Below are 21,863 nucleotides of genomic sequence, written 5' to 3'. Positions count from 1 at the left end.
GTCAGGCTGCGTGACGTTTTATAGCAATGTTTATGATGGCGATGCGTTAATACTCGAAGGGGGAGGGAAGAGGAGAGCAGGAAGAAACGAGGGAGGGGGCTACAAGGAGTTAATTACGACGGGGGGAGGATTTACATTACACTATTATATGCACGTTGTTAAGTAATAATGCTTATAACCTAATTTGTTTTAGTTTACATGATTGCTTGATTTTTTATTTTAAAAAGGCCCTCAGTGGAATTATAAGGCAGGCTGCAGCATCTCTCCGTGGTGCTTGGATCTCGGCAGGCGTGGAAAGGGAAGAAGTGCGTTGTTGTTGGTTGACACTCGCCGTCATCGTTATCCGGCCTACTGTGAGGCGAAGCCGGGAGCTGGAGTTTGCAGACAGGGGGACTCACCATGGCAGTAAACCTGGACAAGGAGGCTTACTACCGCCGAATCAAGAGGCTGTACAGCAACTGGAAGGTGATTGTTACCGATGTGACGCGCGGGTCGGAGTCCGGGAGCCTGTTGGACTTCAACTATAGTTGTAAAAACCGCCGAACCGCTAAGTTAGCCCGTGGGTTTTCTATGGCGAGTGTTGGTGTGAATGTGTTTGAGCCCGCGACCCTATCAGCCAGCACGGCACCAGTAGTAGCTATGCTGCCCTGATACACGCCACGGAGCCCCCACGCAACTTTCTGAAAACGACCCTCTTGTCTTACCTGTCCGTCAGAGCGGCTAGCTACCTCATGTTAGCACAGCAGTCCTCACACTCACCACGTTAGCTAGCCTGCTAGCCGAACTACCTAACCTGTAACGGTGTTGCTGCTGCTCCCTTGATAAACCAATCACATTAAAGCTCTATAAATGCAGTAAAATGTCCATATAGGTCTACGGGACATTAAACAAACTGCACATATATTTAGTTCCTGTCGCTTTACATCTCCACTGTTAACAACATGCTAATGTTAGCTGACTAATTAGCATCTCAATAACGTCAGCATCCCAGCTACACGGCCAGGGACGACTGTGGGTTTTTTCATTTGGTTTCCCTAATGCGGTTTAATGAGTTTACATTCTTTTACTCCTAGTTTTGTTGTAACATTTAAAAAGTTGCAGCCTTTCGTTATTTTTCTTTTTCTGACTACCTAAAAGTGAGGGAGAATGTGGCGGGGTGAGCAGAGTGTTCATAGTCTCGAGCATAGAGTAATTCAGCACTCATTCTGCCCCCGGCTGTTGATGTGCACTGCCAGTCAGCTGGCTGAAAATACACCCATGAATTGTGAAATTGTAATAAAAAAAATAGGAGGTACCCTAACAAAATGTTTGTGTCTACTGTGTTCATAGAATATGGTGAAAATTGCCCTTAGTAGCTATTCAACAACACTTCTCACACTTTTATATTACATTAGCAAATTGTAACAGTGCAGTCTCTGTTGGTGAAAGGTTCCCTAATGGGTTTCAATAAAATGGAAAAAGAAATACCTCAAATAAGAAAGGCTAAGCCTGTTGGGGGCACAAGTAAAGCCTGGTGGTCTGCCAGGCTTGTAATACACTGGAGGAAACCCTGGATACCTTGGCTTGTATTGCTGCTCATCATTGGTGCAATGTTTGGAATATCCCGCATATTTTCCCAAATTCCAACCTGAACATTCAACTTGGGCATTCCCACATCCAAGCTATGACTTTAGGCACAAATCAAATGCAGCATCACTCTATAAAGACCAGAACTACATGCATTACACATGTGTGTTACAATACACATAATTTTAAGTTGTTATTTTAACTAAAGCTGTCTTAATAGTTGATTTTCTGTTTTTATTTAAAGCATTTTATATGAAGTTGTATCATTCGGCTTCGTCATGTTGTGTGTGTTTTCCAGAAAGCGGAGGATGAGTTCGGTAAGGTCGACGCCATTGTGGTTTCCGTGGGAGTCGACGAGGAAATTGTGTACGCCAAGTCCACAGCCATACAGGTGAGTGCAGGCCTCAACAACCAAACCCCACATGATCCCATCAGCGACAGTTAGCAGTACTTAAGAGTCCTGGACACAAACTTTCAATCTGATCTCTAAATTACAGTTTACCTCAAGTCGAAGCTCCGCTCCCGTTTTCTTTAAGCTTCATTTTCATTTACTTAGACTTTGTTGTGTTCGTTTAATCTGATTGTCAGCTGTTTTCCCATCTGTTTTCACAGATCACACATATAAGTGCTTTTTTTTGTAATTTGTTTGTTGCTGCAGACCTGGCTGTTTGGCTACGAGTTGACCGACACCATCATGGTGTTTTGCGAAACCAAAATAATTTTTCTGGCCAGCAAGAAGAAAGTGGATTTCCTCAAGCAGGTGGCCATAACTAAAGGCAACGAGAACGCTAACGGAGTGCCGCCCATCACGCTACTCACCAGAGAAAAGGTAACAGGGAGATGTCTGGTTGGTTTATGCCTAATGGGACAAGTATTATTATTTTTTTGTAATTGGCGTTTATTCTTTGATTTGATTATGAACAGTCTCGGTGTTGTACAGACAGTTGTGATTGCAACTATTGATGTAAATTCATACATCGTTCCCAAATTTTGCACAAAGTCGCATTTTCACCAGCCATCGCAACTTTTCCGAAAAACCTGACCAGGTTGATCGCGCATTTCCTACTTTTCTAACTTCACTTCCTGTTTCGTGATGTTTTTTTTGAAAGCCAAAAATGCCAGATGAAAACATCATGTGTGATGCTGAACGGTAACATTTGCCTTTCTTTTCCTCTTTTATTTTTTCCTTTTTCGCAAAAACCATTTTGAGATGTTAAGTTGAATGGCAGATATGGATTTTTAAAATTTCTTTTTTTGTGCATTGATCCCTCGCCAGTATATGATTTTATTTGTATTAAGAGTGCTGTTTTAAGAAGTTAGTTGAAAATGTTGTTTGCATTTTAGATATGAACTGTTTTAAAATCATGTCTTTTTTGGGAAGGTTATTTACAGAAATTTAAACTTTTCTGAAAGACAGTGTTATGGCAAAAGTAATGCCAAAATAAAAAAAAAATTGAAACTTTTTGAAAAAAGTACCACAGAATTAGCCATTTTAGGCCGCAACAATCACAAAGAACGTAAAATAAATTCTGGAGAGACTTCTTTATTCAAAGAAACTACTCTCAATAATAAGCTGCTATAATAAGAGTAGACTGTTGAGCTTGAAGTGAACGCCCATTGATTTGTGTGCATTTAATTTTTTTTGTATCCTGCAAATCCTGTGCCGTCACAAACCACCATGTCTCTTGTGCCGCTCCTCTTCCAGAACGAAAGCAACAAGGGTAACTTTGACAAGATGATCGAAGCCATCAAGGGCAGCAAAGAGGGAAAGACGATAGGCGTGTTCAGCAAGGACAAGTTCCCCGGGGAGTACATGAAGAGCTGGAGCAATACGCTGAGCGCAGAGGGGCTGGACAGGGTGAGGCGGCGTTCGACACGCCGAGTCGTTCACCGAGGAGGGCGAGGCGACGCGTCGCTTGCTCAACGTTTGGGTTTGTGTGGCGCAGGTGGACATCAGCGCTGTGGTCGCCTACACGATGGCGGTGAAGGAGGACGGAGAGCTCAACCTGATGAAGAAGGCGGCGGCCATCACCGGAGAGGTTTACTCCAAGTTCTTCAAGGAGCGGGTCATGGAGATCGTCGACGCAGATGAGGTGAGAAGATGGACGGCGTTGACATCAGTGTGCGTTTTCACTGATCACTCGCTGGCTCTGAATCTTGAATTTGCTTTCTGGAGTGACATTGCGACTTAAGATGCACTGGGCTTTTCCCCACAGTGTATTATAAGCCTGGCGGGTTGCCAGGCTTATAATACACTGCGGGGAAACCCCTTCGTTCTCAATCCGGAGATTCCACAAATAAAAAACAGCCTGTGCAGAATAAAAGCTCTAGGAAGTTCAACACTTTCCTAATTTGATGCTTTAAGTTGTTACTCTATCGACACACACACACCTTACACACAGTCTCAGAGTAGTTCCCCTGGAGGTTTCTCTTTAATCTTCCGTTTTGCTCTCCTCATCAGAAAGTGCGTCACAGCAAATTAGCCGAGTCTGTGGAGAAAGCTATAGAGGAGAAGAAGTACCTGGGTGGGGCCGACCCGTCCACGGTGGAGATGTGCTACCCTCCCATCATCCAGAGCGGCGGCAACTACAGCCTGAAGTTCAGCGTCGTCAGGTAGACCGTCTTCCCCTCTGCAGGGACTCATTAGTTTCTGCTGTTTTATGCTAGCTAGCGCGACAGAACTAAACTTAAACCACAAACTGAAAGGAGGCGATGGAGTTGAAGGATGTAGTGTACGAATAAGGCCACTAGATGTCGCTCCAACCAATTGGATACCTGCCTGTTTTCTTTAGATGAGGCCATCTGTTCTTAGCTGAAAGCTAAGATTTGTTTTTATAATTAACTAAACTTCTACAACTTCTAATTCTGTGATGACAGGAAGTGTTCAACCCATCAGTCCTCCCCATTTTATTTTTCTCTTTACCAGCGACAAAAACCACATGCACTTCGGTGCCATCACGTGTGCCATGGGGATCCGCTACAAGTCCTACTGCTCCAACCTGGTGCGCACGCTCATGGTGGACCCCTCTCAGGAGATGCAGGACAACTACAACTTCCTGCTGCAGATGGAGGAGGAGCTGCTGAAGGAGCTCAAGCACGGTGAGCGTCTGGAAATGCTCCCAGCTTCTCGATCATTACAGCTGAAGCAGTAAAACCGTAAACCGGTGACATCTTTTCCTCCCGCAAGGCATGAAAATCTGCGACGCCTACAACGCCGTCATGGAGTACGTGAAGAAAGAGAAGCCGGACCTCGTGGCGAAGCTGACGAAGAACCTGGGGTAAAGGCAGAGCGGCGCAGCCTCTTCTCAGCGCCGCGTTCATACACCGTCCACACGCTCATGTCTGTGTTTTCTTCCCAGCTTTGCCATGGGCATCGAGTTCAGAGAAGGCTCTCTGGTGTTGAACGCTAAGAACCAGTACAAACTGAAAAAAGGTGAGCACATCAGCTCTATCCTTGGGTTTTACTGCAGTGCCTCTTTGCTAACACCTGCTGTCTCCATCAGGCATGGTGCTGAGCATCAGCCTGGGCCTCTCCGACCTGATCAACAAAGACGCCAAGAAGGAGGAGCAGAAGTACGCCTTGTTCCTCGGCGACACAGTTCAAATCAATGAGGTGAGGTCTTTTTAAAAAAACAAAAGTATGGTTGTTTGATCCAGACCGTCACCTGTTCGATCTCCATTAATCAGGATGTCTGCGAATCCTTAAATTGTTCCTTGTTTAGTCTGCTTTAATTGAACTCTGGTTCGATTGCCTAGGAAGTCCGGTTCGTTTGGGTAGGCATGAACGCGTAATAAAAAAACTCATAAAAAAGCGAACTCTGCCTCTGTTTTGGTTCGGTTGAAGTGAACTCTGGTGCGGTTCGAATGCGAATGCCAAGCAGACCAGAGGTCGCTCCAAAACCAGGAAGCGGACTATAGCGCAGGGAATCCTGGCTCCTTTTTACAGCTCTAGAGAAAGCGGTTCTCGTGAAGTTGTCATGAGTTTTTCTGTTTGATTTGAACCTGGGCGTTTTGTCGGGCAGGAAGAGGCCGCCACGATACTCACTCCTGTCAAGAAAAAGATCAAGAACGTGGCCATCTTCTTGAAGGCAGGTTTTCTCTTCGTCTCAATCTTTTTCTTTATTCTGAGCAAGGAAAACGGATCACCAGTAGCCTTATCAATGGTTTTTGTTTTTGTTAGAATGACGATGAAGAAGACGAGGAGGAGGAAGGCGATGACGCCGAGGAGCTGCTGGGGAAGGGAGCCCGGAGCGCCGCCCTGCTGGCAGACAGAACCAGAGTGAGTGCGGTCCTCTGTGTTGTTCCTCACCTGACTGCTGATTTAGTGTTTGCGCTGTCCTGATGGTGTGAATGTCTCTGTACTCTATCAGCTACTTGGGAAGGTAAGTATTCAGAGTTTTATCCTAAAATCTCATCAGCTGAACCGATTCAGTGATATATATATTAAAAAAAACCCTGCTGATGGAAAAGACTGCCATTTTGATTTCAACAACTTTTACTTGGTTTTTGTGTTTCCAAGTGTTTTTTTTTCTCCACCACATATCTCTATACAAGTCTGTTTTCTGCATGTATGTTGTGCTCATCATCTTAAAAATAATAATTTGGTTCCTTTAAGTAATGATTTTGTTTTTCTGTGTTATTTTGCAAATGGAACGTAGAACGAGATGACGGCGGAGGAGAAGAGGCGCGCTCACCAGAAGGAGCTGGCCAACAACCTGAACGAGGAGGCCAAGCGGCGCCTGACGGAGCAGAAAGGAGAGCAGCACATCCAGAAGTGAGTGTTGGGAGTTTTGGAAACGTTTCTTCCTCTCATAAATGTACCTAGTTTGCCTTCAGATCAATTAGTCGACTTTGATTAATCAAATTTCATTTGATTAATTGATTTAATCAAATTAACATTTGATAAGTGTTATCAGTTAATCATAAATAGTAGATTAATCGTGATTAATCAAAAATCTGTTATATATCATTGACATGTATCAAATGAACATTTGATTAATCAATGTTATCAATTAATCGAAAGTATTCAAATAATCACGATTAATTAAAAAAATTATCCATCATTAACATTTGATTAAACAATGTTATCGATTAATCAAAAATCTATGTTATTGATAATTAACATGTATCAAATTAACATTTGATTAATCCATGTTATTGATGAATGAAAATTAGATTTTTTTTTCAAGATTGCATTTTTAGAAAATCAGGATTTTTATTTTATTTTTTCCACTAATGCACTCTGCCGGTTTGCAGAGTTCAGAGTGAGCCAAAGTGTGGAGATAAGAACAATGTTGAAAAGTTAGATTCCTCAGCTTGACAATTTTTGAAAAGTTCTTGAATGTCACTGTGGGAAATGTGTGCAAAGCCTGAACCGTCCCTCCATTTCCTCCCAGAGCCAGAAAATCAAACGTGTCGTACAAGAACGTCTCTCAGATGCCCAAAGAGAAGGAAATCAGGGAAATGAAGATTCACATCGACAAGAAATACGAGACGGTTATCATGCCCGTTTTTGGCATCGCCACGCCGTTTCACATCGCAACCATTAAGGTAGCCCCGTACTTTAAAATTCAGACTCCAGCAATTTTTAAAGTAAAATGAATCACTTTAATCATGCATTTGTGTCTGCTTTTTTTTTAATGTTTCAGAACATTAGCATGTCTGTAGAGGGCGACTACACCTACCTGAGAATCAACTTCTACGTCCCCGGCAGCTCTCTGGGACGACAGGAGGGAAACATCTTCCCCAATCCCGACGCCACGTTTGTCAAAGAAATGTGAGTATTTCTACAGAAACATAATGCTCTACTATTTTTTTTCTGCAACTGACGATTATTTTAGTAATCAATTACTCAGACGATTAATCGATTAATCAGATAAAATAAAATTGGCACATTCTGCAAATTTTTCATTTAACCACCTAGGAAATACATTACAAATGTAGATAAACAATAAACGATAATAAACAGTTTTTTTTTTTCAAAAAATATAACATTTTATTGCATGCTGTTGCCTGAAATATGACAAGATTCCCTTTGGGAATTTGGACCAGGTGAAGTTAAAATATTTACAGATATAAATATTTCACTTACATTTAAGATAGTTATTTTTGTCTTAAATGTATACATATATTTTGTACAGTTTGACTTAATTCCTGCAATTTTTTTTTACCAAATGATTGTTGTTTGAGTCTGTGTACTCCAGTTAACGATTAATCGATGAGTTCAGTAAATGATTCATCACGATGAATCAATTAATCCAGGAGTGAAACCTGCTGTTTTTCTAAATTTGTATAAAGTGGATTTTTCTCATGTCGATGACCTTGCTCGCCCCTCTCTCCTCTCTGTCAGCACGTACCGGGCGTCCAACCTGAAGGCCCCCGGCGACACGTCGGTGCCGTCCACCAACCTGCAGAACGCCTTCCGGATCATCAAGGAGGTCCAGAAGCGCTACAAGACGCGGGAGGCCGAGGAGAAGGAGAAGGAGGGCATCGTGAAGCAGGACTCGCTGGTCATCAACCTGAACCGCAGCAACCCCAAGCTCAAAGACCTCTACATCCGGCCCAACATCGCCCAGAAGAGGATGCAGGGCTCGCTGGAGGCGCACACCAACGGTAGGAAGGGCGGAAGCGTCGCGGCAACGAGGTTCACGGAAGCCGGACGGGACGACGCTGAGTTCTGTCGTTTGTTCTTTTCCCCTCAGGTTTCCGTTTCACGTCGGTACGCGGCGATAAAGTGGACATTCTTTACAACAACATTAAACACGCCATCTTCCAGCCGTGTGACGGGGAGATGATCATTGTCCTACACTTCCACCTAAAGGTACACTTACTAACTCCTAAAGTAAAACCTAATGAGTTGGCAGAAGTACTCAACGCTATTTTGGCTGATATGATTTATTTAATTATTTATTTTTGACTGAAATGTTGCTAAAAATTGTAACGAAGTTGCTAACTGTGCTACGTTTGGGTGATTTTCGGGCCTTTTCAAAGAAAGATGAGGTCGATTTCTCATGTGAGTATCGGCTGTTTGCAGATCACCCAAAATGAAGAAAATGGGTCCAATTTTTTTCCGGGAAATAAAAAAAGTAGTTCAACTTTTTTTTGTGCGAAACATGTTATTCAATGTAGATCCAGAACATAAAATGGATTCTGCATGTTTCTTGTATAGTTTTCGAATTCTTTTAGGCTCCATTGAACAAATTTATCCTCAGTTTTAAGGACTGGAGTCGAGTCGCTTTCTTTCAAACACTTGCTAATATTTTTCTAAGTTTAATAAATTAGATAAAACCCGATTTGTGTGCAGGTAAGTCGGCTTTTTAGTAAAAGTTTTTGGATAGACATGGTTCTGTTATTATAAAAGCTTGGTTATAAAAAGGAAAATACTTTGTGTTGAACATAAGATTTTCCAAAACTAGAGGGCAGTCGGAGTTTGAATACTTTTCTCTGTTTCCTCTTCCTCTTTTTGTCCCTTTGTCAAAAACCTGTTGGTTTCTCTTCCACGCATTCTTTAATTCTATCTCAAAGTGGTTGCTTATTAGCCAACTCCAACCAACGTCTGACCTTCGACCTTTTGGCTTGTCCCCTAGAACGCCATCATGTTCGGCAAGAGGCGCCACACGGACGTGCAGTTCTACACCGAGGTCGGGGAGATCACCACGGACCTGGGCAAACACCAACACATGCACGACAGGGACGACCTGTACGCCGAGCAGATGGAGCGCGAGATGAGGCACAAGCTCAAGTCGGCGTTCAAGAACTTCATCGAGAAGGTGGAGACGCTGACGAAGGAGGAGCTGGAGTTCGAGGTTCCCTTCAGGGACCTGGGGTACGGAAACGGGGATCCGTGAACTGAAAGGAAATTAATGTGGCCTGAAAACAAGGAGGTGTGCTAACAGCTGTTTGTCCTCAGGTTCCAGGGCGCCCCCTACAGGAGTACTTGCTTATTACAGCCAACATCCAGTTCCCTCATCAACGTTACAGAATGGGTGAGAACACTGAAAGTTTTGAGATCTAATTCTCATCTTCTTAAGGGGGCCGTATCATGTAAAATTTACTTTTACTCAATTTCAAGGCCATAACTAGGAAGTCCTATTTCTTTCAAGTCATAATTGTGCAGCATTTTTTCAAACAGCTGAAGCTAACTTGGTTACTTCAGTTGATTGTTCTATAAAATGGCGCTATGTGGCTGAAAAAGACTTAATACCGCCCCTTTAAAAAATATTCGGCACAGTTTTGTTTTGAGTCTAAATCTCGCCGCTTTTAGCCGCCATTCGTGGTGACTCTCGACGAGGTGGAGTTGGTCCATTTTGAGCGCGTTCAGTTCCACCTCAAGAACTTCGACGTCGTCATCGTCTACAAGGACTACAGCAAAAAGGTCACCATGATCAACGCAGTGCCTGTCAACTCCCTGGACCCGATCAAGGAGTGGCTCAAGTACGACACAGTTCAGTTGACTACAGGATTTTGTTTTTCCACTTTTTCACTCATTTTCTTTGTGTGTTTTTTTTTTTTGTTTGTTTTGTTTTGTTTTTCAGCTCATGTGACATCAAGTACACAGAAGGAGTCCAGTCTTTGAACTGGACCAAGATCATGAAGACCATCGTTGACGATCCAGAGGGTTTCTTTGAGCAGGGAGGCTGGTCGTTCTTAGACCCAGAGAGCGAGGTGAGCTTTAGTTGCTTACATGATTGAAACAAACTGGATTCACTTTAATTCTTAGATTCAGACTTACTTTATTATAATTGCACAAAGGCACAGCAGTAGCTGCGTTTCTGTTGACTGTATAATTGCGCAATTTGACTTAAGTAAATTCGTTTTACGCCAATTAGGAAAAAGCTTGGATGAAGTGTTGGCTGTATCAAAATTGGTTTATTTTGCAAAACTTCAATGGAAATGCTTTGTTTCCACATCACACGAGTCATATAATCAATAACCGAATGTTACTACTGGCGGAAACGACAAAGAAAATGAGGACAGGAAATGGTTGAAGGATCATGTTTTGTTTTTTTATGACTTATCTCGTGAGCAAACTTGTGATTTTAATTTTGTTTCTTATTTTATGAAAACACCTCACTTGCAAAACAGTTTTTTCCCCCCGACATTAGCAGAATATCAACAAAGGTTTTGCACTAATTTGTAATCGAAACACTGCTGTTCTAAAATAACTACAATAACCATTATTCAAGTCATAAAATATTGCAAAATATAAGAGGCAACAATCAAAATAATATTGAGCTGTTTAGACTTTTTGGGAGAAAATTCTAGCAGCTTCCTTTGGGTTGTATTGACTTCATCCACACATCTTCCTTGTTGTTTTAGGGAAGCGGCGCAGAGGAAGACTCTGAGTCCGAGATGGAGGACGAAACATTCAACCCGTCTGCCGACGAAGAGGAGGAGGAGGAGGAGGAAGACAGCGACGAAGACTACAGCTCGGAGACGGAAGACTCTGGTACGATACTCCTGCTCCACGTTTTGGCCAAGACTTGTCTCGCCACTCTAAGGCGCTGGCTGAACTCAACTTCCTGTCTGGGTGCAGATTACAGCGCTTCGCTGGGCAGCGAGGAGGAGAGCGGCAAAGACTGGGATGAGCTGGAGGAGGAGGCCAGGAAAGGTTCGTGTCTGCACATGGTTTCCATGGAGACCACGCTGCAAAAACACAAAATTTTACCAAGTAATTTTGGTCCAGTACATGTTCGACTGGCAGATTATTTCACTTATTCCTACTTTAAAGGTGAAATAATCTGCAGCTATAGCTTTTTGATCAATATTTGTTTTTTTAAATGATTAAAACAAGCCCCTATATTTTGCTGAAAAGTTGCTTTTAAGTTAGTTTTTTGGTTTTTTTTCTGGTGTACTAAGATATTTGCACTAGAAACTAGACCAATATTACTTGGTGAGGTTTTGTGTTTGTGCAGTGTAGCTGCTATTGTTTGTTATCTTTAGTACAAGTTACAGTCTTTAGATATTTCCCTGACTTCCTGCGCTGTAATGACAGCAAAGATCAAAATCCTTTGACTTTTTACAACTTCTTTTGAACTTCAGGTAAATCAGATCTGTTTTCCAAATGAAGACTGTTTATAGAGACGCACCAAGATAGAGACTGTTGACCACAATCAACCAGTTTTTACCTTGATCTGCTGGTTGGAAACTCAAAAATGGGCTCTGGTCACACTCTTCGGTGCGGTCACCCATACCGAGTAAAGAAGATTCTCTTACAGAATCAGAAAGATCAAATGTTTGCGAACAGCTGAGGCTGAAAATCGACAACGATTTCTGACCAATGCAGGATTGAAACACATCGGTTGTTCTAGTAGCAAGATTACAAACCGTTGTCTGGGCTGAATGGTTAAAGAAAAATAATTTGTGCCGTAATCCTGCGACAATCCTGCTTCACATGGGTTCCCCCATCAGCCCAGTGCCTTGGCCTTTGACCCCAAGCTGCAGCTGATGGCCATTGGCACAAAGTCGGCAGCCATTAAAATGTATCCTTTATCGCTGGTGAGCTTCTGTTTCTGTGTTTACCTTTTTTTTGTTTTTTTTTTTGATTGTCGTTACTCCTCACCTGAAACCTTCCAAGGTGCAAAAGTATTCAGGCCACTTTTTTATACGTTTTTGTCATTTGAATGTGGTAAACCATCACAATGTAGGGTATTATTGTGAAGTGGAATGACGGTGTCAACATTTTATTAAGTCTGCAAGGCTTATTGCCTAAGTGTCTTTCAGCTTTACACAACTGAAAAGCCAGTTGTGTTGCGACTGTTTTTAATCCTCCGCAGTCGTCTGGGTAATTGGTTTCTCCTTCCGTTCTGCAGCTGACAAAGAGAGCCACTATGAAGACGAGGACACTTCCAACAGGAAGAGGAAGGCACGCCCAGCGGCCCCTCCCAGTAAAAAGAAGCGGCGGTCCTAAACTGACGCACACACACACTCACACACACACTGCCAAACCCATTTTACCATCCCGCCTTTTTCCTTTTATCCCTTCTGTGGCTATTTTTTTTTTTTTTCAAAATCACACACACACACATTTTCAGACAAACAATCTGTACATAGATGTAGAAGGTCTCCCCCCATTTTTCTTCGTCCCTTTTTTGGGGGGCTTGTGAAGTTTCTCGTGACGACAGAAGAACCAGCAGTCACACTTCATTCAACAGCTTTTCATCATGTTCATTCCCATCTTACTCTGTTCTTCAGCCAGCTACTATTTTTGGTTTTTTGGGTTTTTGTGTGTGTGTGTGTGTGTGTGTGTGTGTGTGTTCATGGGTTTTTATTGCAAGTTGTTTTCTGTTTAAGATAATATTGGTTTCTTAATATGACGGATAATAAAAGACGGCCTGTCATCCCCTCCGCAAAGTGTTTTTATATAAAACTGAGAAACCTGTGATTCTTCATCTCAACATTTTTTTTTTTTTCTTTTTCTTCTTTATTAAAATGTGATGACAAACAAGAGCATTCACCTTTCCTGATTGTTTTTGTTTTTCTAATGGACTTTGTAAAGCCCATTGGAACACACACACACACACACACACACACACACACCATCCTCCTCACACTTGTCCTACGTTTCCCTTTTTGTTGTATCACAATAGATGTACTGTTGATTCTGAAAATCTGTTTTTTGTTTTTGTAATAAAATTAAAAGAAAGTAGTTTGTTTCCATTGGGATTTTCTTCAGATTTTAAGTTATATAAATAGGGTGAAGAGGTATTGAGTTGGTGATGGTGGATGAGGAAACTAGATTTGAGTCCATTTCTAGTTGAGGTGAGGCTGATGGATGAGGTCAAGCAGGAAGCGGGACATGGATTATGACGTTTGCAGATGATACTGCATGTATTTTGAGCCTGGATTATTGAATGTGTGTGCTTGATTGAAAGATGGTGAAGGTAGCAACGATGGAATACGTGTGAATATTGAATATGTGGGGCAAGTGGAACAGCATATCAACTGTATAGAGATGGATGTAGCTGCCTCGGGATTAAAACATGGAGTGGAGATGGGTTTCAATACAGCGGCAGAATACAAAAATAAATCACTGTTAGTATAATAATACAGGAAGCTTAAAAATATTAAAACAAGATGTACAAATTTGGGGAAAATTACTAAAAGTACAAGACGACCATTTCTGGTTGCCATGTTTTACGTCCAGGTGCTCTTGTAGGTCAGGTTTCTTATAACAGCAGGGTCATTATATTGTTTAAATATATTTACTCACAGGACATTTAAAGAACTGCGTCTGGATATTTTTGCTTATTTTAATTGTACGGAGATTTGAAACTTAGGTGTTGAAGGGAGATACAAAGACGAAAGAGGCCCACAGTCCAAAACTTCTTGATTTTTTTCCCCACTTGTTAATTACTGCACAGGTTCCAATGTCTTCCTGTGAGATTCCTTGACTTCTTGAGCAAACCAGACTATATTTTAAAAATAAAATTCTGGTGAGAATCACATCTTGCTACAAGTGGAAACTCAAGACTATTGCAGTGGGAAAACAACAACAACTATATTTTACATGTTTTTCTTGAACCAAGAAACTGAAGCTCACATTTTGGCCCTAATAAACAAAATCACCTGTTTCATCTTAAACGTGAAACTGGTGTAAACACCACAAAATGTGAGGGGGTTCAAAGGTCACGAGTATTTCTGCAAGACATTACGAGTGGAATGAATCATTCATGCTGTGCAGACACCTAAAGTCCAGAGGATGTACAGAATAAACCACTTACACACGCTGCTGTGTACATTAGTTTCATTTGATGGGAAACTCATTTGAAATAAAGAAGCCGAGTTTCTTCTTCTATGAAACAGTACGACACCGTTTGTTCACCTGCTGTGAGAAAATGTTTGTTATGTTTCCAGGCACTTGCAGCCTGTGGTTTCACTGGAGGTTGTTCAAGAGTTCCAGAAAACAAAAGGACATCCTGGATACTTTTTAGAAAAATGTATGAACGCATATTAGTGAAATGATTATATGTGTGTGCACGTCAACATACTGTACAGCCTCTGAGCTGATTCAATTTGTTGTACTATTATTACCTTTTCTCATCTAGTTTCATTTTCACAGCCGACGTTAATTAGTCGGCTGTCATGTAGTGTTGTGATAACTATCAGGTGCAACGACTTCCTGCTGCAAGATTTACTGACGGCAGCGATTGTGAAATATTTGAGCATGATTGCAAAGGAAGCATTTACAGGAAATGGGCAACGCTTCTTTTCCAGCACGGGTTACATATTTAGCAATAGTTTGAGAGTCACTGGGTTTGGTTTACTGTAAGTCAAACCTGCAGATGAGACAAATTCTTCAAATTTCATCTTGGATCAGGTTTTGTGTAATAAAAAAAAATAAAAAATGGATGTCACTGTGACCAAAACCGCAAAAGCACAAAATGACAACGGAGAAAACAAACCAACTTGAATAAAATGGAGATTTTTTTGCTATGGAGGCTCAAACCTGCCGCAACTGAAAATAAGTTTCCTCTGAAATGACGTCCTACAGCCTTTTTTCTATTATTAATACTTTGCTGTTACTGATAACGTCCACACCAAAGAGTGTTGTTGTTTAGACACTTGGTAGAGTTAAGGTATGGCGTCCTTAAAAAATATACATAATTTTATTTATTTTGTGTTATGACCATGGCATGAGAGTCAAATGTGGCACTTTGCTTTGTGTCAGTTTTCACCACCAGTTGTTTGATTTCATATTTTCATGCTTGAAAAGAGATAAGAGAAATCATCTGCCTTATCTGACTATCTATTCACAGATATATATCTGATATAATACATTTATATCAGATATATATCTAAGTGTGTGTGTATAAATATCAAAATACATGCACACGTTTTCTCTTAAAGCTCCGGTTTACAGGAAAACAGAATCTAACCTTCACTTCTAAAGAAACACAACTTATGTTGCGTGGCATCTGATCGTTCAGGCTTGACCTGCTGGCGTAGAACAGCTGGTATGTTTATTGTGAACAATGTGACTCAGAGAAATACCACGATACTAAACGATAAAAGTATTCAAAAAACAGGGAGGGTCCTGTCGCAGTTTGTAATAAATAGCCTCGTCTGAAGGCTCGGTCAGCTGCACACCTGCTGGAACTCTAACAGGTAAGAAGATGAGATTGTGTGTTAATCTGTCTCTATGCAGTGTTTGGAAAATGTATCATTCATCTATTGTTTTATCTTTTAAGTTAAAATCTGGTTGAAATTCATTTTCGACAGTTTGCAAAGATATTCACTGTTAGATCCTCTAAACGTTACACCTTTTATCTGTGATTTGTCTGTTCAACCTTTTTTATTTTTTGCTGGAGAAACCCATTTAATGTAAGATCAACTTGTTTGGTTAAATATGTTTTTTTTTTCATCATGAAAGAATCACGTTTACTACAAACAGTCAAACCAGTTTCACAGAAAACGCAGCTCATCGTGACCCGGAGTCATGCAGCATTACGTTTCAGTAAACCAAGGGGAGAGTTGTGACCGGTTTCTTTACACATGTTTGTGCTTCAAGTCATCATGGAGAGACGGTCGTCATGGAGAGAAGGTCGTCTGGTTTAGGAACCTCTGGGGGTCATCTGTGCTGTTGGCAGATGACACAGTTCTTTTTTTTTGGCATTAAATGCATCTCATTTCATCGAGCCAAGAACATAAATCCAGCCTTACCTTCCATGTTTTATGGTCGCAATCCGTGTCAGAGAGAATATTTCCACTTCTCTCCTGAAATTTGTTTTCCTTGCGTAGTCCCTGTTCGCTATGCGACTCACTGAGTCTGCTGGCTCAGGTGGGTTTAGGAGTGAGGCAAACCGTCTGATGATTCATCGATGTGCCCAGGATTTGTGTTGTCAGGATCAGCAGATGTTTTAACATCGCTGACTAATTCAGTATAGAAATTACCAAGGTGTTTAATAACTTAAATATGTGTTTATTATGACCATTATTAGTCTAATACCCAGGAGCAGTTTCATTTCTTTAAATTTTGTGATTAGTCACCTATTCACCTATCTTGATTGGTTGATCAAACTACCTTCTAGCCTTCGCCTATTGTCATGGCATGGACCTTCACATTCTTATTATTTATAATAAAAGCCTAGGAACATAAAGTCTAAGTCATAAAAGTCGAAAATTTAAAGACATTTTTTATAAAGATTTTTTTTTTTTTTTACAATCTGAAACACTTTCCACAGATTCCACCGATTAATCCTATTTTCAGCTTGTAAGCAACACTGAAGGTACTTTTTGACAACTTTAAATGGACTTTTCCTCTGTGGGACCAATAAGGTGATTTTGAGCTCTACTGCTACGACCCTTTCAGACGCATTGCTGCTTACATTTTTGACAGTAAAGTGCTGTGAAAACTTTAAATATATACGATGTTTGAACTTAAACTTGAACACCTTAATTATTTTTCATAACTCAAGAAGTAAAACAGCCTTAACAAAAAAAAGTAAATAAATTGAACTTGAAACTGGAGTAAAATTAGCCGGGTCTGTAACAGGTCTCTCCGTTAACTGTAAACTGTAAACTGAACTGTACTGGTTCACCATGTCAACTGTATTTATTCTCATGCTTTGGTTTTCTTAAATAAACAATACTCAATGCAATCAAATGCAAACAAACAGGTTTGGCTTGATGAGATGCTTGAGAGATTGATGCTGAACATATGCACCAAATACTTCTCTGACATCTGCGTGTCCTCAGCTCCAAGTCAGTGCCAAGAGGGAAGGACAAGTCGGAGCAGGAAAATAATGGACTGAGTTGCTGGCAGGCAGAACTAAGAAGCTACGCCTAAGAAGCTAACCCTTACCCTAACCCTTACCCTAACCCTTACCCTAACCCTAGCTAACCCTAACCCTAACCCTAACCCTTACCCTAGCCCCATCAGATCTGCCTGGTTAACATTTTTGTTAACAAAGACTCAAAAAAAAAGATTTGACGAGAAGACGGACTTATTTCTGCGTTGCTCAGTAATCAGCGTCTCAAAAACAAATATTGTGTTCAGAGATGACGATTGTGACCAACAGGTATTTGAGCCGCTGTTGTCTTTCTGTCAACGCAGTCTCTACGTTCTCATAAGACCACCGACGTCTCTGAGGCCTTTTCGTCCACACAACTGGCACAAAATGGACATTTGACCCCTCTTCAAGACGTTACATGGGCGACAAATTTATGGTGGATTTGTCGTTATTTCCAATTCTTCCACTTTGTTATATTACCACTGACAGTAACATTTAGTGTCTATAAAGTTCATGCCCGGACTTACTGAAAAGGTCAAGCAATCTCAGAGATAAGTCGGAATTCAGTGAACTGCTGAGAATCAACTATTCACTCAAAAACACCTTATTATCCAAGCACCAATTATCGATGATGATTATTTTTAATATAGGATTAGTTAAGGAACTAATCCTATATTTTTTTTAATCTGCGTTTTTCTTTTGTTTTTACAGAAAACTGAAAATCTGAGATGGAAACCAGACCAGCCTTGTCCACTGCTAAAGGCCATAGGATATATGTGGAAAGTGAAATTAGGGATTTCTTTTCTCTGTTAGATGTTCTCTATGCAGACCAGTTTGAAGGAGATGATCCAACATTTACAGAGGAAGGGAGAAAAGAAGAGGAAAACTTTTACAGGGGCGCCCCACCAAACTGGCTGAACTTTCACAGTAACGAGCGGGAAACATCATCAGGCACTGGAACGCTGTTCATCAAACGGGATGGATTTGAAAAACTCAAGGAGGAAATTCAAGAGAAAAGAAAACTCCCTGCGATATCCACTGTTAAACTGTTCCACCAGCCAGGAAGCGGAGGGACTACAATGGCGATGCAGGCGTTGTGGGACTTGAAGAAAACCTTCCGCTGTGCGGTTCTTGCAAGCTCGATCTCAGACACCACAAAAGTGGCGCAGGAAGTGGTCCATCTTTTTACAGCAGGCGATCGGGGTCACCAGAACACAGTACTGCTGTTACTAAATGATGAGCAGATCCTTGACAACCTCCAAGAAAACATTATGATGTCTATCAAGGAGCAGAACATAGTCACCGCCATGCCTGTGGCAGTTTTACTAAGCTGTGTGAGAAAGAATACCCTGTTACAAAATGAAAATGTTTTCCTACAAAGACACCTGTCAGAGAACGAACAGCGGAAATTCAATGAAAAGAAGAAGGAGCTCAATGACAAGTATGGCGAAAAGATCCTACAGTTCCATGGCTTCAACATAATGCAGACTAATTTCTCAGAAGAATACATCAACGAAGCCTGCCAGATAATCAGATCTTGTTCAAAAGCACATAGACCCTTGAGGGCCCAGCTAGCTGCTTTTCTATCCTTACTGAACGCCTATGTACCAGGATCCTATCTGCTGGAATCTCACTGCCTTGACTTCCTCCGTGAGGAAAGCTGCGCTTTTGCACACATATCAGTGGAAGACAAAATGCTCCAGTTTAGTGACCTCATTGTCACCTTCCAAGAAGATGAAAGAACAGAGAGAAAAGTCCGCATGGCTCACCCACTGATAGCAAAGCGTTGTACCGAACTCCTGGCTACCAAAGGAGTGACCAGAAGTGACACAGCAAGAAACTTCCTGAATTATTACTACAGATACGAGGACCACGGTACATTCCCACTATGTTTGCTTCGTTTCGTTAAAGACATGTTGACCAAAAGAGAATTTAAAATAAAACTCGACCCAAACAGCGGCTTAGAGATTAAGGGGGAACAAGAGAGATTTTCAAAACTCATTCTGGATATCCAACAACAAGAGTGCAAGGCCGTCTTAAATGCCACCTTTAAGACGAACCAGAGCGCATCCGTCTTAAAGGTGGCCTCAAATAAATTTCCTCAAGATCCCTTTTTTCCTCAAGCTCTTGCTCGTTTCTACTACATAGAGCTAAAATCATACAATCCAGCCGAAATGTGGGCAAAAAGAGCAAAGCAAAGAGATCCCCAAAATTCCTTCATCGCTGATACTTTGGGTCAGGTCCACAAGAACCGCCTCAAGAGCACGGGAGAAACTTCCAACGCAAGACAAGTCTTGCAGGAAGCCAAAAAAGCTATTGAGGCTTTCAAGCATGAAGAAGAACTTGCGGAAGAAGGACATCAGATGGACACCTCTGGCGATAACGCAGTTAGATTCTCAAATCTGTTCAACTGCAGAGGGCAGTTTGGGTTTATACAGGTCTGCCACCTTCTCTATGACTTGCTTGTGAAGAAAAACGAAACCTGGAAAGCAGTTCTTACAAAGAAGGAGTCCTTTGGCTCCGTCCTGGAAGAACTTGGCGACAACAAACTTTACAGATTCAATGATCTGGTAAGCAATCTTAAAGGAGACGTTCAGAAAAAAACTGAGTTTTTTGCTGCATACCTGACCTTCTCAAAGCTCAGTATAGAGAGAGATGACCCTGAATACATTTCGGAAGAAACCTATGAATGTCAAAAGAAGTTTGTTGGTGACTCACCATCTACAGAAGGCAACCTAACCATTCCTCAATGTAAGCATGAGCTCCAGCATCACCTGGCAACGACATTCGCAGGAGTGCTTGGATGCATGGACAGAGAGTACTCTGTAGATCTACTCCAGCGTATAACCGAATGTTGGAAAAAAATATGGTCAAAGACAAAGTCCAAATCAGATGTAGCCAACTTCCTTCTGGCTTACATCTTGTCCCGGAGCTTGGGAGCAACCTTTCCCAATTCTCCTGAAGCTTTAATTCAAAGTTTCAAACAGGGAATCCCCCCGGATCACAGTGATCCTCCTGAGCAGCACCTGCTGGCCTTACTCTTGTCCTGGCCCACAGACACTGAAGATAATGGTAGCTTTGACCTGAGCCAGAGAATTCAGGAAATGGGCCGCTCATATGAAAACGCATACCTGAAGTACTTTAGATCGAGATACCTCCAACCTCTGTTTTTCATCGGAAAAGGACAAGATCTGGACAGACTTGTTCACAGAACCGTTCTCGAGCGGCTGTTCTTAGACCACAGCCACGGAACGGACCCAGACTGCAAAATGAAAGACTGGAAAAATGAGTACATATTCAAAGATGACAACGTCAAAGAACGTCTGATCAAGTTTGAAGGGGTAGTGAAGAACTACAGAGTGTTCCTTCGTATTGCTAACAAAGAGATTAAAATTGAAGCCAATCTACAAAGAAGTCTCTGGAAAGCACGGAACGTTTCCTTCTTCCTTGGATTCACCATCAGAGGTCCAGTGGCCTTTCACATCCAGACTAAGGCAGAAAGAGGTGAGATAAAATGGCTCGTTTATTTACATGCAGATAACAATGGTTCCCTACTCACAACCAAGCCATTCGTAAGCTAAACATTGTGGTTTAAAGGGTTTCTTTCCTTTCCGGCAGCATATTTATCGCTGCATACCCACAGAGCGACTGTGTCTCAGAGTCGATCACAAGTCGTCTTGTGATCAGAAGCTTGTAAGTTCAATTTCCGTTTCCTCCTGTCACATGTCAGGAGGGGCACCAATATGTCCAGAGGCACATTGGTGTATAACTGTGTTTGTGAATGGGTGAAAAAGTGCTGCTTACCATTTCAGAAGAAATAGCTGTTGTTAATGGCTCCTGATCAATAAATAGGTAATCAAAATGCTCAAATCTTATGAATGTTTATATCATTTTACATTTCATCCAAAGTCTCCAATTCTGACTGTAGACTCATTTGAAATGTGATAGATTATCCCTGATCTAACCAAAATTACGAGAGACCTTTCATTGGTAGATGCTAGTTAAGAGAAAAATATAACACTCTATTTCCACAACAACATGGTTATGATTACTGAAAATGACTTCCAATCTTAGTTTTTAAGTTGGGTAAGAGCCTCAACGCGAGTCAAAATGTATGTGCGGTTGGTGTGAAAGATCCCGGGGAAGATCTCTCCTCTTTGCACCTAAAAAAGTCGACTAAAATAAGTAAAACTGCACGTGTGAAGAATTACCATCTCCATATGTGTTTAGGACTTAATCAGTTTGTTTTTAAAATTAGAAAAGCTGCAAAGCTTCAAACCGTATGTGTAGCACCACAAACTGCTTGCTGTAATTTAATAGTCTTTCCGGTTCCTGTTACTAGACAAATGCTATCTAGTTATATTAGTAGCCGAATGAAATCAGTGTCACATTTTACAGTCAGACAAGGATAATCCAGTTTAATGGATGATGTTGAATATGACAAATGTGTGTTTGTTTTTCTCCAGAGTTCCAGAGCTGAGAGACTTGGAAGGTTGAGACCCAGTAGAACCAGTCTGAAGGCCCATCAGCGCCACCCAGAGACATTTGTTTTCTCTGAAATCTACT

At 41.4% G+C, this 21,863-nt stretch overlaps 2 protein-coding genes across 2 annotated transcripts; both read left to right on the top strand.

Moving 5' to 3' along the window:
- Nucleotides 1-113: 113 nt before the first annotated feature.
- supt16h (SPT16 homolog, facilitates chromatin remodeling subunit) lies at nucleotides 114-13,213 on the top strand. Its single transcript, XM_028037866.1, has 24 exons — nucleotides 114-465; nucleotides 1,865-1,957; nucleotides 2,225-2,395; nucleotides 3,272-3,424; nucleotides 3,513-3,659; nucleotides 4,028-4,179; nucleotides 4,493-4,665; nucleotides 4,754-4,844; nucleotides 4,926-4,999; nucleotides 5,070-5,179; nucleotides 5,589-5,654; nucleotides 5,747-5,845; nucleotides 6,225-6,340; nucleotides 6,963-7,116; nucleotides 7,215-7,342; nucleotides 7,916-8,178; nucleotides 8,268-8,386; nucleotides 9,153-9,391; nucleotides 9,476-9,551; nucleotides 9,830-9,999; nucleotides 10,101-10,230; nucleotides 10,885-11,014; nucleotides 11,102-11,176; nucleotides 12,378-13,213. Exons 1-24 carry the CDS (start codon nucleotides 400-402, stop codon nucleotides 12,473-12,475), a joined length of 3,093 nt encoding a protein of 1,030 aa, XP_027893667.1. The 5' UTR covers nucleotides 114-399; the 3' UTR covers nucleotides 12,476-13,213.
- Nucleotides 13,214-19,362: 6,149 nt separating this feature from the next.
- LOC114157139 (sterile alpha motif domain-containing protein 9-like) lies at nucleotides 19,363-21,857 on the top strand. Its single transcript, XM_028037961.1, has 2 exons — nucleotides 19,363-20,801; nucleotides 21,764-21,857. Exons 1-2 carry the CDS (start codon nucleotides 19,472-19,474, stop codon nucleotides 21,775-21,777), a joined length of 1,344 nt encoding a protein of 447 aa, XP_027893762.1. The 5' UTR covers nucleotides 19,363-19,471; the 3' UTR covers nucleotides 21,778-21,857.
- Nucleotides 21,858-21,863: the final 6 nt, after the last annotated feature.

This window comes from Xiphophorus couchianus, chromosome 14, assembly GCF_001444195.1.
Source record: "Xiphophorus couchianus chromosome 14, X_couchianus-1.0, whole genome shotgun sequence".
NCBI classification, from domain to species: Eukaryota; Metazoa; Chordata; class Actinopteri; order Cyprinodontiformes; family Poeciliidae; genus Xiphophorus; species Xiphophorus couchianus.
This window is presented reverse-complemented; position numbering and strand designations above follow the sequence as displayed.

What these genes read in the sequence shown, in the direction of transcription:
- LOC114157139 (XM_028037961.1), top strand. Translation starts at nt 19,472, where the DNA reads ATGTGGGCAAAAAGAGCAAAGCAAAGAGATCCCCAAAATTCCTTCATC.
- supt16h (XM_028037866.1), top strand. Translation starts at nt 400, where the DNA reads ATGGCAGTAAACCTGGACAAGGAGGCTTACTACCGCCGAATCAAGAGG. An exon ending in TGCTGGCAGACAGAACCAGA is followed by an intron (nt 5,846 to 6,224) that starts GTGAGTGCGGTC and finishes AATGGAACGTAG; the next exon opens with AACGAGATGACGGCGGAGGA. An exon ending in CTCGGAGACGGAAGACTCTG is followed by an intron (nt 11,015 to 11,101) that starts GTACGATACTCC and finishes GTCTGGGTGCAG; the next exon opens with ATTACAGCGCTTCGCTGGGC.